A 15,068-nucleotide genomic window follows, 5' to 3' on the forward strand; every position below is an offset into this window, starting at 1 on the left:
GCACAAAGCAGAAATACATAAGTGTTAAAGTAAACTCTAATGAGCAAATAACAACTTGGAACTTTGTTATGAGAAAAATGTTAAAGAATTGCATTGAGGTTTAAGCAGCATCGTGATGTGCATGCAGGAAGTTATTGTACTTTAAAATTGAGAAAAATGTCCATATTCCTAGCTAATCAAGGTTTGAATCCAACCTGGGCAGAATGGTCCATGAGAATCTCATCTGTACTTAACTACAGAAGGACCAAATGTGAAGCTGTGACTCAAGTGGTAAAGTCCTAGTGATGAACAAAAAACCCAGGGTTAGTACACAGGCATTAAGTTCAAGCCTCAGGATTGGCATCAAAAAAAGTAATTCTAGGCAAATGATTAAGAAAGCCAAAAAAAAAAAAAAAAGAAGAAGAAGAAAACAGTGAACTATTCTGCTAGAGATGGTGGGCTATGTGCAGAGTAAATAGAAAGAAACAAAATTATACAGAATAAAACTCAAATTTAACTGTCTTTGGCTACAATTTGTGTCTGTAACATTAGTAGAAGAATGAGTAAGATTCACTTATTATTTGAAGTGATACCTACAATACAAACTGATGTATGATGGAAAGAGGAATGCAGCTGAACAAAAATGTTTTATCTTAAGAGAATTTATTTCTCTGAGTATGTGTTTTGTCCCTGAAGCCATGCAGAAGGTTTCTATCTGGCCTTAACAAGATGATATAGCATTTTGGAGCAAAGATGCATCCCAGTAGCCCAGCACTAGATGCCAAGATAGAGAAGACCTCAACAGCCACCATGACCGTTCCTTTTGCACTGTGGTAGACAGGCAGAAAAATGAGCCAGACAGTGCAGAACATCAGCATGCTGAAGGTCAGGAACTTGGCCTCATTGAAGGTGTCAGGAAGGTTCCTGGCCAGGAAAGCCAAAGTGAAGCTGACCAGAGCCAGGAAGCCCAGGTATCCCAGGACCCGGTAGAAAGCAGTGAGGGAGCCCCTGTTACACAGGATGATGAGGTGGCCATGTTCAGAGTGTGCGTCTGTGTCCACGAAGGGAGGAGAGGTTCCCAGCCAGATTCCACAAAGAGTCACCTGGATCAGGGTGCAGATGGGGATGATGAGGTTAGGAGCCCCGGATAGCAGCAGCCACCTCATCCTTCTCCCTAGAGAAGTGACCTTGAAGGCCAGAACTACAGTTACAGTTTTGGCCAAGACAGTAGAAACAGCTACAGTGAACACAACTCCAAATGTGGTCTGCTGTAGAATGCAGGTGACTGTATTGGGACGGCCAATGAAGAGCAAGGAACAGAGGAAGCAGAAGATGAGGGAGATGAGTAGGATGTAGCTGAGAGCCTGGTTATTAGCCTTGACAATGGGAGTGTTCTTGTGTTTCACAAAGACCCCAAGAACAACTGTTGTGAGTATAGATAAAGAAAGAGCCATGGAGGCCAAGGCCATTCCTAAGGGTTCTCCATGAGCCAGGAAAGTTGTAGTTCTTAAGAGGCACTGGTTTCTCTCTGTGTTGGCATACTGATGATCTGGACACTTTAGACACTGGTCCATATCTGGGGAGAAGTCAAAGTCTCATTAGATCATTTCACTATTTAAGAGGAAATCAGGAAATCCCTACATGGAGATTACCTGTTAATACGAGGATAAGATAAATTTTACTAAGTATTAGCAGACATGCTCAGTACTATTTTTTGTGTCTTTAATATGTTTCCACACTTTTTCCTACATTTTTAAAGTCAAATTGAAAGTTTTTTTACTTGTAGCGAATATCACACATTATTTATTGTCATTTCCAATATCTTCACAATTGTTTTCAGTAACTCTTCTTGCTGCCTAATAATCCTGAGCCTCAGGGCACAACTCAAATACCACATTCAATACCATGTATAGTAAACTTGCACTTTGCTCTATGTCTCTGCACAATATAAATAATAGCAGCGTGACCCTTCCTTGAAGTTTTATATTTGTCTCTCCTATGCCTATGTAAAGTGATGGAGAACAAAGAATTAAATCACTTTTTGAAGCTATAAAAATCATGCTATGCACAACACTTGTTTCTCGTTCTTACCTCAAACTCAAGTCATAGCACTTGTTCTGTTTCAAGAACAGTTCTGGACACAAGGAAGTAAAGATGCTCAAATTGGCATTTTCTTTGTGTTTTAAAGATAATTTTGAAGAATATGAAGACCTTTAACAAGGATTTGCATGCAATATGATAGCAGTTAAACATATTACTGAGTAGCTGAATAAACATGCATACAAGAGTGGAAAAAAAATCTTATATGTAATTCAGAGCCAATGATTTGTTGTGTTTTATTTTTTTTTTTGGTCAGTTGTGGGGCTTGAACTCAGGGCCTGGGCTCTGTCCCTCAGCTCTTCATCTCAAGGTGAGTGCTTGACCACAGCACCACTTCAGGTTTTCTAGTGGTTTATTGGAGATAAGAGTCTCATGGACTTTCCTGTGAGGCTGGCTTTGAACCAGGATCCTCAGATCTCAGCCTCCTGAGTAGCTAAGATTACAGGTATGAGCCACCGGCACTCAGCTTTTGTTTTTTTTGTTTTTTTTTTTTCCAACAAGCTTTATCATCCTTGTTACAATTAAATTGATAAATGAAGGAAGGAAGAATTTGATTCTGCAATCCCAATACATGACTTTTTGAATTGAGTAGCATGGATTGAGGCACTCTAGAAGAGAGTATGAATTTCTCCCTTATCCATGAACTGACCTGTCCCATTCGCAATGCCATCTTCGGAGCACGGTATGCAATCAAAACAACAGGCAGCTTTTCCCTCCTGAGGAGATTTCCTGAATCCAGGACCACAAGTCTCACTGCAGACAGACTGAGGAGGCTGAGGGAAATCTGATATGTATCAGTAACTCTTCAGAGTTTTACCTAACATCCCCAAAAGTCCATTGTTTTAAAGAATTGGACTATTTTAATAGAATCTTGTAGTCTTTATTAAACAGTTAGCAGGCTGTATGTAGCCCATCATTACAAAGGCCTGCAGCCCCCAAACATACTTAAAATCGTTAGGAAACAGGCCAGCGAGGAACGAGAGAACAAAAACAATACCAACAAACCAATTCAGCACCTATGGAACAATGAATTGGGATGCCATGATGACTGGAGATGAGCCAGAAGACAGGACACAGGACAGGAACACAGAGACACATGTAGCATGAAGAATAGGATTACTAAGCAGAGTATTTTTATGCACATAAATTCAGCCAGTACAATTAATGCTGTCATAGTTTCCATGTTACATGATCACAAAAGTCTTCAATGCTATAGCCTTGATCCATAAACTGTTGAAACACTGAAAAGTGTGAGACCTTTAAAAGATTAGAGATTAATAGTGGAAAGTAAATGTTCTTGGCCAGCCTCTTATAGCTTCCTGAATTGTTTTCTTCTATTCATATGTGAAATTGTGAAGAGCAAAGAGGAGCATTCCGTTTTTGAAGCATTAACACTATGATGTAAATAATACAGAGACCACACTTTTAGAATGTTCTATGAACATCATACCCACCATATTTTCTTCATATTTTTCCAATAGCCATGAAAGGAGAGTCCTTTCACATATACTCTTTCAATGATGCTTCTCATCAAAGATGTCTAAGCCGCAAGCCAAATAACCACTGAATGAAACCTCCATAGAAGGGAGCAAAATTAACCTTTCAGCCACATAAAATGCTTGCTTGGATACTTTGTCACAGTGCTAGAAATATGCAACTTGTGTTTTATGACAATATCGTAAATCAACATTAGGAGCTCTTCATTTCTTTTTTAATGTTTATCCTGGGATTTCAACTCAGGATATGTGCACTGACCTTGGGTATTATTTGCTTAAGTTTAGGACTCTACCATTTGATTCACAGAATAAATTGAGCTTTGGTGGTCAATTGAGATGAGTTTCACAGATTTTTCCACCAGATCAGACTTTAAACTGACCCATAATCTTATATCTGAGGATGTCAATCTCCTGAGTATATAGCAGTAGCTTCTAGCACCCACACTTGCTATTTTGGTGATTAAATGAAGATAAGAGTCTCACAGGAGTTCCTACTTGGACTGTCTTCAAATCATGGTCTTCATGTCTCAATCACCTGAGTAGGTAGCATTACAGCAGTAAATTTCTATGTGAAGGGTATACTTCGATTACTTATGTGTTCTTAAAAACATTACAATTAGGCTGCGGTGGGGACGTTTGCTGACCATGTTGTCCCGGGTGGCAGTCTCTGCCGTCGGCGCCGCGGCTCCCTGTCTGAAGAACGCAGCCCTCCTAGGACCGGGGGTATTACAGACAAAAAGAATCTTTCACACTACGCAGCCAAGTTTTTCCCCTCTACCACCTCTTCCTGAATATGGAGGAAAAGTACATATGGGGCTAATTCCAGAGGAATTCTTCCAGTTTCTTTATCCTAAAACTGGTGTAACAGGACCCTATGTGCTTGGAACTGGGCTTATCTTGTATTTTCTATCTAAAGAAATATATGTGATTACTCCAGAGACCTTCTCTGGCATATCATTACTAGGCTTAATGATCTATGCTATTAAAAAGTATGGAACCTCGTTTGCAGAATTTATTGATAAAATCAATGCGCAAAAAATTGCCCAACTAGAAGAGGTGAAACAGGGTTCTAGCAAACAAATCCAGGAAGCAATTAATACAGAGAAGTCACAGTAGGCACTGGTTCAGAAACGCCACTACCTTTTTGATGTCCAAAGGAATAACATTGCTATGGCCTTGGAGGTTACTTACAGGGACCGGCTGCATAGAGTATACAAGGAGGTAAAAAATCACATGGACTACCATATCTCTGTGCAGAATATGATGCATCAAAAGGAGCAAGAACACATGATAAACTGGGTGGAGGACCGTGTGATGCAGAGCAGCTCTGCACAGCAGGAAAAGGAGACAATTCCCATGTGTATCACAGACCTAAAGATGCTTGCAAAGAAGGCTCAAGCACAGCCAGTTATGTAAATGAATCTTCCAACAGAAATCTCTAAAAAAGTTAACTGAATGGAAATTAGTCTATATGCAAAATCTTTCTGTATTACTATCTGTGGAAATCCGTTTACCTTTCTTAAAAAGGAAAAGTTCAAATTTTATTTAGTGAACTAACTATTGGCCAGTCAAATTTCTCATTTTTATTCTGCCTTTTGAGCTTAGTTATTTGATTGATCACTTTTGAATAAGCAGTTTGCTTTAATTAAAATTTGTTGTAATTTAGGATTATTACCAAGTTACAGTTTAATTTGGTAACTAATTTTACCATCTTCCAATAAAGTGACAATTGAAACAATCTTTCAGGTTTCACAATTCTAACTGGCAAGTTATGGGATACTTAATACTTTTGAATATTGTTCTTAAAATAACTAAAACCAGGTATCAGTGGCTCATCCCTGTTATCTTAGCTATTTCCAACACTGAAATCTAGAAGACCTCAGTTCAAAACTATCAAAAAAGACCACAAGATTCCCATTTCCAATTAATTAGCCTAAATTAGCAAGGAAGTTGAATAACCATGAGTTCACATCTCAGTACCAAAAAATAAATATTATATATTAAATCATGAAAAAATTACAATTAAATCTAACCCACCTCTGTAGTTCCTATGGCCCATTCTATCATATCTTCAGATAGAAACAGTTGATGACCATGTAGCGCATATGGAGAAAACTTTCCTAATTTCACCATAAGTTCAATACCTTCTGGAAAATTCCAAATGTTTACAATGTCATACTCTGCCTCCAATTTCTTTTTCTCTTCCAAAATCACTTGATCTCCAGCAGGATTTTGAAATTGGATATTCTTCAGAAAATAATGTAGCTAAAAAGAGACATCATTTTTTGGCAAAGTATATCCCGGAGTTAGGACAGAAAACCTAATATAAGAAAAGCTTCTGGGGGGTGGGAAGGTGGCTCAGTTTTAGAGTGCTTCCCTTGCATGCATGAGGCCCTGGGTTCGATTCCTCAGCACCACAGAAATGGCAAAAGCTGGAAGTAGTGCTGTGGCTCAAGTGGTAGAGCACTAGCCTTGAGCTGAAGAGCTGAGGGACAGTGCCCAGGCCCAGAGTTCAGGCCCACGGCCCGCAAAAAAAAAAAAAAAAAAAAAAAGTGAAAAGAAAAAAGAAAGAAAGAAAAGCTTCTGATTGCCTTTTTTTCTGGTTGAGAATTTAAAAATAACAGAGACACCTAATGAAGTACATCAGAAGACAATATGGAGGAATAAATATGATATTTCTGAATTCACAATGATAGAAAGCCTCTCCTCAAGAGAGCTCAGTTCCATGTAAATGGTGACGTATGAAACATCTTTCAGTTCAGTTTGCCAGAAGCACTAATTTTATGCATGTCTATAGTTTATGCTGGCTATATAATAACTACCTATAATAGAATGAAACTAGATTAACTATGATATATGGATAATTTTTTTCAGCAGGTTATTCTTTGCTAATGTGGAAGGGACTCATAGGGAAAAATGCATTGATAGTTTTGAAAACCTGAGCTATATGTATCTTGAAGCTACTTGTAACTGAAAAAATTGATGGAACACAGAATTAATTTTTTCTTTGTTACTAGCCTGCTTTTCCTGAAGAGCATATTAACACATGTCTAGTGTACCTCACAGGCATTTACACAAGTATATTTTCTAGTGTATTGGAAAAATGCCTGAAATATTTAATTTCATATGCTAAGAAAACCATCTAAGAAGTGACTTTTCTCATGCTATGTGACACCTGAAGCAGAATATGTTACCTGTGCAGGGGAAGTTACTGTCCCCTTTCCATTTCCCATTGTTTGTAGTTTTGTTTGATGAAGAAGCATCTCATGGAGGGCCTGGGCCACAACATACACAGCATTGTATATATGGTAACTTTCTCCAGACATAGTCATGTCAAAAATGTGTTCAGGCAACCAATCCAAGGAGGCTTCATGAGGACAGTTCTCCCATGTTACACAGTCAGACTCTGAATCTGAGCAATTAAAAGACAGAAACCACAGTATCGCTAGGAAAAAGTCTTCTGGGTACTTGGAAGGATTAACTGGTTTGACAAAATCTGAGAAACCTAAAATATCTGGGTGATGGTGTGAAAAAATGAGAGGTACATGGAATGACCCTTGCATGAAATATCTCCTCCTTGTGGTTAAAGCCCAATGTGAGTTCATGATGCAAACTTTTCCTTTTATGAAATATTCCTCAACACACATCATCAAATATAGTATGGATTCATTATCACCATATATGATTAGGACATTTGCTGAAGATTTATTAATCTCAGTATAAAGTGCCATGAATTTTAATGACAGGGTATAGTTTGGTATTGTTATCTCAAAGGCTATGCAAATTCTGTTCTTGACCATCTCTTTTTTCAATTCAGGAACAATCCACAAGCCATTCTCATCTTGAAAAGTTAACAGGCCTATCCAGTTCCAGCTGAAGTGAAGCAGTAAGGAGACCATGGCAGTGGCTATTGATGTGTCTTTTGAGGGCATCTGATAGAGAGCAGGAAATTTTTTATGATCACTCAGGGCATGATCCAAAGGTCCAAAAGTAAGCTAAAAGGAATGAGAATTGGATCCTTCATGAATGTGAAGATTTCTATGCAACACAATGTAGGTCATGTAATCAGTTGAAGTAAGTGGAAGGTAGGTTTTTCTTTCAGTATTTCAAAAAATAATTTTTAACATTTTATGACATATCCATTTGCTCATACAGTTCCTCTTGAACTTTGTCATTATTTCCATCAGCTCTTCCCATCTATAACAATCCTGCACATTCCCTGATCTTCTTAGTTCCATTTTTACATATGTACATGGAATATTGCATCGTGTTTTTCCAATCATGTGCTACCTATTTCTCTCCTCCTTTGAACATTCCCTTAACACTTATACCTCTAAGATAATTTACGCTTCGTTTTTCTGGTGTTTATTTTTTATACTGTTAGTTGACTAGGGAGTATTTTTTACAGAATAGTATAAACGTTTATTTTATGTATGATTTTCTTTCCTGTCCTGTTTTTACAATATAGAAAGGGATATTTTTAATAGCTCTAGGAAATATAAATTTAATATTTTCTACTTTGGGATGTAAATAGAACTAAAAAAGTATACCCAGCCCTCCCCAAATAGTCTTTTAAAATAGTTGAATTAAATGTGAGTATTAATCTTGTTCAGCAGTTTGATGCAAATGACTAAATACAAAAAGTTGTTTAATAAGTATTACACAGGAAGAAAAGGTTAATATTTTTGTTTCTTGAAAATCAAAAAGCAGTAGCATCTCATTGCACCTTTAAATTTTTACAAGCAAGCCATTCTTAAGCAATGCCATCATACATAATCTACAATGAAATAAGAACTTCATAAGCATTTCTGCACACTGTATATAAATACACTTCACAATGGGGTAATTAGAATTAAAGTATATACAAAATGAATAAAGTTTAGGCTTAGACCAAAAACTTAATACAATCTGTTTAAAAATAACTTGATTACATATTTTATCCTTACACTAATTTACATTTATACATTTTAATTAGACATAATAGAATAAGGTGCTAAGAACATCTGCATTATCTACATTTAAAAAGGATTCTTACATCAATAATGGAATCCTCTTTTGTATTTTTTCTATTGGGTGCATCTTTCATGTTCATGTGAACATACATACACAGTTAATACACACAACTATAGTCCTTGGAGGAAATATAAAATCATATGCTAATAATTACTGAGGATTAAGGAACTAACAAAATGTCTAAATTGCAACATGGTTTTTTTCCTGTCATTAAGTCAAGACTACTATTACAATAAGCTCTTAAATTCATAGATACCTTTAATTACTGAAAATGATTTTCGTTATGTTAGTTATATGAAAACACACAATTTTATCTTAATAACTCACTGTCTTAAAGTAAGCCATATTAAAGATTACTTGTAAAATGAAATCCCATTACAGCTCTGAAAGTTTTGTTAAGTGGCCCATTTACAATACATCAGGTAAGAGACAGGTATTGTCTGAATGTCTCAGTTCTAAAGTCTACAAAAGGAACTGTGAAAAATCCTTCCTTGAATTCATCTCGTTCAACCTCAAAATTCCTGACTTCTCTTTCCAAGCACCATGCTAGGCCTGATCCTTATTATATATGATCCCTTCTGTCCTATCTCAAGGTAATGGTGTGTGCTTCTCTTCACAGCCTTCTCACTTCCACATGACAACTGTTCCAACATGCATTACCTCTGAAAGGAAACCAGACGCCTAGTGCAGGTGAGCTATTCCTCACAGGAGCACATGGCATCCTCTCGAAGTCCTTATTGTTCCTTAATAAGTTATGTGTGGATTTTTTTTAATTTTCCATTTTAAAAGTGTACATGAGGATTACTTCCCTTGTTGATATTTTCAGAATCTATCCTTAAAAGATGATTTTTTTAAAAAGTGCTCTTCTAACACAAAATGTCATTTGAATCTGTTTCATAACAATTTGATATGAAACAAATCTGCATATCTGAATATAGTCTAGATCTGGACCAAAGATGATTGAGTAATACCCATGCTGCTTTGGCTTCTTCTACTGAATAAAGTCATACATACAATACCATACATTATAAACTATATTACAGCAATTTATGTATTTTTTGTCAATAAAATCAGAAGGACAGAATATCTACTTCTTAAGAAACTCAAGCAAATTAAACATCTATATAATACAATAAAGGGGAAAATTAAGCTAAATTTGATTTAACTATTATTTAAAATGTATTAATTTTCTCATTTAAAATTTCTTCTCTTTCAACATTATTACTTAAGTTTTTTTTAAAACAAGGACTGAATTAAAATACAGTAATTGTTAAACTAGCTTGCAAAAAATGAAGTTTCCTCTACACCTCCCATCCTCATCTCCAGGGCTGGAGTTAGCAATTCATGGAGTCACTCATTTACTCTCCTGCAGAGTTGATGAGACTCATCAGATATCGTCCAGACTCCTCAAGTATCAGCCATTCTGCTGCAGACTTGACTTTCCCTTCTTGTCTGCCTGCTCAGCCTGACTAAGAAGGCAGTTACAGGTGGCTTCAGCTACTTCCTTAGTTACAAATGTAAATGGTCACTTTTCTCCTCCACTGTTTAAAGCTGGCGTTGGCTTAGTAAGCTAATCTGAAAAGACAACTTCGTCTTCATATCCATTTGCGACTGGACCCTTACTTCAGCTGCATCTGCTATGTGCATCAATGTCTTTTGTAGGGGCCTTTCTGCAAAATTCTTACAGCCAATGCACTTGTATCTTGAAGCACACATCATGTTTGCCTCCTAGCATTCACAGTAGTTTTTAAGGGATTCTGACTATTTGCAGTTGCACTCCCTGCTATGCCATCGATCTGAATCTCCTTCCTTTCCTTTTGACCAGGGAGTTTATAAAATGGAATGCATCCCTATGTGTACTATACTTTATAGCTTAATCATGTATATGTGCAATGGATATATGTGTTGTCTATGTTTCATGTTTATATTTTAGAGTTAACTTTCATAAACAAGAGAACATATGTTCCCTTTCTCTTTCTGAGGCTAACTTACTTCATTCAACATCATACCATGATCGTTCGTGTGTGTGTGTGTGTGTGTGTGTGTGTGTGTGTGTGTGTGTGTGTGTTTTGTGTGCTAAGGCAGGGACATAAACTTAGGAACATATGCACTTACATGCCTTTTTGTCTCAAGGCTAGCACTCTACATTTTGAACCACAAGTTACTTCCTGATTTTTTTGGTTAATTAAATCTCCATATAACTACGATTACAGTTTTAAGCCACCACCCCCAGCTCAAAGTATGTTTAGAGTTTAAATTCATTTTTCATTTCCTGATTTTTTAAAGAAAGTAATTGATAAGGCTTAAAACTTCTAACAATACATTTGTTTGCTCTACTTTTTTTTCCATTATCTCTGCTGAACTGTGGGACTATATTTCCCATTACCTTGAATTCGTACGCTTTGATATAAAAATTGATAGGTTCATAAATTCACCAAATGAGACATTTTAAAAATATTGCTCCACTCTTCCCATCCTCACCTGTGGAAACTTGTAGAGGTCCAGAAATGTCCCAATTTGTGCAGATGTTAATCCTGATGGTCCTGTCAGTACTGCTATAGACTTACTCTCTCTCATACAGGAGTAGTTTGGAATGTTGTCTTTTCCAAAGAGGCTGATGAAGGGGTTTTTAAGTATTTTCCAACCTTCAAATTCAACATTATAGATATCAAACCCCAGAGTCAAGTTATGTAAAAGATAAGGGTTTTTGTTGATCTCTTCAATCGCAAAAGTCAAGGCCAAAACAAACTGGTAGTTCTTGAAGATAAACCTGGGAAATGAGCATCAAATTTAAGAGGAGTATGTCAAGCCTTATGACTTTGCTGAATAAAATGATTGCTTCTCTTTCAATAGATATTTTAAACTATTACCTTCAATTGGAATGGAATGTCAATGTTGTGTCTTATGCTTTTATAAAGGATTAGATAAGGACATGAATGAGACTAAGAAACTTACTTAAGCTGAAAGAGATTTTGTTTATTCTCCATTACCACATGCACCACAGCAAAAACCTCTTTGCCATTAAATATGAAATAGGCTTTTAGGGATACCAAATATTCTATTGCCTTTATCTTGTAGTAATGAGCTCCACCTATGTGAATAACATTATGTTTTGAGTTAGTTTATGTTATGATGATATTACGGGTATAAAAGCTCAAGACATATGATCTGAACTTGAGGTACATGCTGGAAACACGGTATTTAAATGTTGCTTTCCCTGTGGTAGACACTAAGAAGTAGATACTTCAGATATTTTAACTAATTTGTTAATTAAATACCTGCAACATCCAGTTTAAGAAGAATACATTGTAAGGAAAGAGATTGTATATTATTACCTTACAGGGTTCTATGGTGATAAATAAGTTTATATTTTCATTGTTTATTTCTGTCTTGGTAAAGTTCTTCTCAAATGCCATGAGAGGCTTCTCATTTCATTGATGACTTTTAAAATATATTCATCGATATATAACTTAGAGTCCTATTGGTCATTCTCGTATATTTCTACCTAAAGTCATTGCTTAATTTTAGTAGCATATACATAAACATGGAAGTAAATTTATTCCAAGAGTACTGTGTGCATGTATTTAATGTTGCAATGAACCCTTTCACAATATAGTGTGTAATAATTCACAAAATAAAAAATTTTTAAATCCAAAACAATTGCGTTTTTGGTGATGGTATATAAAAATAAAAAATTGGAAGTATCTCAAGTAATTAATGCCCCCTACCTGTAACCCTAACTGATCAGGATGCTGATCTCTACAGATCCTGAGTCAAAGACACGTGGGACAGAAAGCACATTTACACTCTTATCTCTAGTTAACCAACATAAATCCAGAAGTGAAGGTGTGGGCTCAAGTGATAGAGCATCAGCCTTGAGAGAAAAGGCCAATCAAGCATGGGGAAAAAGCAAAACATTATCTGCTCATACCTGTAATTCTAAGGACCTAAATAAATTGGAAAATAACAAAAGAAATGAGAGATATGGAAGAGGATAAAGGATGGGGGACAAGGTATAAAAATGGTCATGAAAAGAGAAAATGACTATAATATGGGCAGATAAGTCAAATATGGGGAATAAGTCAAATATGCTAAGATAGGCACTGATGTTACATGCCTGGAGTCCTAGCTACTCAGGATTCTGAGACCTGAGGATTATGTTTTGAACACATATTGGGCAGTGATGTCTGTGACTGATAATCCCCATTTAACAACCAAAAAGTGCCAGATGTGGAGCTGTGGCATTTGTGATAGAGCACTAGTCTTTAGCAAAAAATTCTGGGACAGGGTCCACAACCTGGGTTCCCAAAACCAGCACAAAAGAAAAAAAAATGATAAACAAACATACCAGTAAGATAAAAAGATAAAGATATATATCTTATATAGCAGGGAAGACAATAATTTTCATCCCTCCCACCTTGTCTCCCAACTGTGGGAAGCTAGCTACCTCAGGGTACACTTATCATACATGCACTTGAAAAAAAATGAAAATGATAGAGGCAATGGTATTCTGTTTTCCAATAGGTGTGGAATATGCTGATAGAATTTTTTGAAGTTCAGTATAGACATTTTGCTTTTCTTTTCTTTTCTATAGCCATTTACTACTGAGACCATCAGGTACAGACCAAAACCAAGGATAGAATATGCACAAGTAAAACAGTACTCATGATGGGCAGATAAAATTATCTCGTAAGGGATCTTTTATAATGCCTGTTTATGTTTGGATTTTGGAGCATATCTGACAACAAAATAATAACAGTGCCTAGTTTGTAACAGTAACTACTTGTCTACAGTAAAAGAGAGAGTATAAGTTGAGTGTGTGTGTTTGTGTGTGATGTCAGATCCTAGATACTGTCCTTGAGTTTCTCAAAGCCAGCATTCTGCCACTTGACCTACAGATCTCCTTCCAGGTTTAGGTGGTTAATTGGAGATAAAGCTCTCACAATTTTTTTTTATGCCCAGGTTTACTACAAGTCTCTATCCTCAGATACCAGCTTCCTGAGTAGTTAAGATTAGAGTCAAGTGCCACCAGTCTACAATAAGATGTTTTTAATCAATGTCCTCAAAATATAAGTGATAGCAAATAAGTTTTTTCAAACACTGGTCTATTTGGATGGAAATGTGTCAGCTGCCTTTTAGTACAGACCTTGTGCCACTGACAGAGGTTGTTTGCTACAACATGTCTTCCATCCTTGCCAAGGACAGCTGGGATGGAGGAAATGCAGGGATGCTGGAACAAAGTGAAGGGGTCACAGTCCCAGAAAGAAAGGAAACCAAGTCCTCTCCTACTAACAGGCAGAAAATTTCTCCAGAGTAGATGCAAGATAAAAGTAAGCTATTTCTGGTCCAATGAGAATGGGAGGTCAGGGTATAGAAAACACAGAACATTCATTCATCTGTTCACTAGAGTTCCCTCAGCTATTGTCTATCCTGAGAACAAAAAAAAAGCTAATGAAAATAAAAAGATGAGTTACTTACGGCTTGTTTTCTTGTTGCCTGGAAGCATCACTGTTACTGTGATCTGCTCCCATAGTGTAGAGAGGGAAAAACCCAGCAATCATCACATCTCCATCCAGGTGTGCTCGTTGCTTCATAGTAGACAAGCAGCCAGTGCCAGCCCAGGACCAGACAAGCAGCGGAAGCTGGAGAAAAATGAGCGTGAACATTAAAGAGCTCATCCCTGAAGCACCTGCCGAGGTGAAATTCTCTCTGGAAAGGAGTCCCACAGTGTCAGGTATGTATATCCATATGCCGCAGTACAGGCGCTTCGTGTCTTTGTTGGCAGAGCTGCTCCTTTCTTGAACCCTCTCGTGAAACCCCAGGAGGAATGTGTAAATCTTTTCCCTGAGCTCCATGTCTGCGGCCTTGTGTTCAGGGTGAAAACAAGAGTTGGAAAACATGTTTTCGGCTTTCCCTTCCTCTCCCGAGGGACTATGGATTTTCACCAAGGCTGCAGATGGAGCGTCCCCAGCGACAAAGTTGTCTTTGATAGGTGTGGTCCAACATCTGTGTCAAGAAAGTAATGCACGAAAGCCATTTGGGACCATACAAAGGATTGCCTCTGAAGAGCTCAGGCCGACTGGGCCCTGTGATGGCAAGGGGAAGATCTCTGCCAGTGGCAGGCCAAGCAAAGCCATAAGGGCGCCTCACCCGAGGGTCCATTCAGCATCTAGTCATGCCTGCCAAACGCAGCCAGCTGGTTCCAGGAAGTTTCCTTGGAGGCCCCTGCATGTGCATCCAGGCTCCTGGGCGTCCAGGCGGGTGTTCGTGGGGGCATGTGGCTCAGGAGGTGAAGGTGCGGGTACAAGGTCACTGCTAGCACCGTATCCATCTGCACTTTCTGGTTCGGGCCAACTGTTCTCACTGCACGCTGTACACATGCACATGGTGTGTGAGTCTGCGGCCACGTGGCACCATATGCAGTTCTCCCTCACCAGCCCCACAGCGACCCACACCGCCATGGACTCCAAGTGCAACGCA

The 15,068-nt window shown here is 37.7% G+C and overlaps 1 protein-coding gene and 1 pseudogene across 1 annotated transcript; one reads left to right on the forward strand and one right to left on the reverse strand.

Moving 5' to 3' along the window:
* Positions 1-632: 632 nt before the first annotated feature.
* On the reverse strand, positions 633-14,443 carry LOC122099190 (vomeronasal type-2 receptor 116-like). Its single transcript, XM_042669805.1, has 6 exons — positions 14,067-14,443; positions 11,070-11,364; positions 6,770-7,570; positions 5,613-5,840; positions 2,729-2,852; positions 633-1,555 (listed from the first exon to the last, which is right to left on the reverse strand). The coding sequence occupies exons 1-6, from the start codon at positions 14,441-14,443 to the stop codon at positions 633-635; spliced, it is 2,748 nt and encodes a 915-aa protein (XP_042525739.1).
* On the forward strand, positions 4,201-5,012 carry LOC122099192 (annotated as a pseudogene).
* Positions 14,444-15,068: the final 625 nt, after the last annotated feature.

This window comes from Dipodomys spectabilis, unplaced genomic scaffold, assembly GCF_019054845.1.
Source record: "Dipodomys spectabilis isolate Male_0828 unplaced genomic scaffold, ASM1905484v1 ptg000505l, whole genome shotgun sequence".
Classification (NCBI taxonomy): domain Eukaryota; kingdom Metazoa; phylum Chordata; class Mammalia; order Rodentia; family Heteromyidae; genus Dipodomys; species Dipodomys spectabilis.

What these genes read in the sequence shown, in the direction of transcription:
- LOC122099190 (XM_042669805.1), bottom strand. Translation starts at nt 14,443, where the DNA reads ATGGAGCTCAGGGAAAAGATTTACACATTCCTCCTGGGGTTTCACGAG. An exon ending in AGGCAACAAGAAAACAAGCC is followed by an intron (nt 11,365 to 14,066) that starts GTAAGTAACTCA and finishes TTGATGCTCATT; the next exon opens with TCCCAGGTTTATCTTCAAGA. An exon ending in ACCTCTACAAGTTTCCACAG is followed by an intron (nt 7,571 to 11,069) that starts GTGAGGATGGGA and finishes CATTCCTTTTAG; the next exon opens with CTTACTTTTGGACCTTTGGA.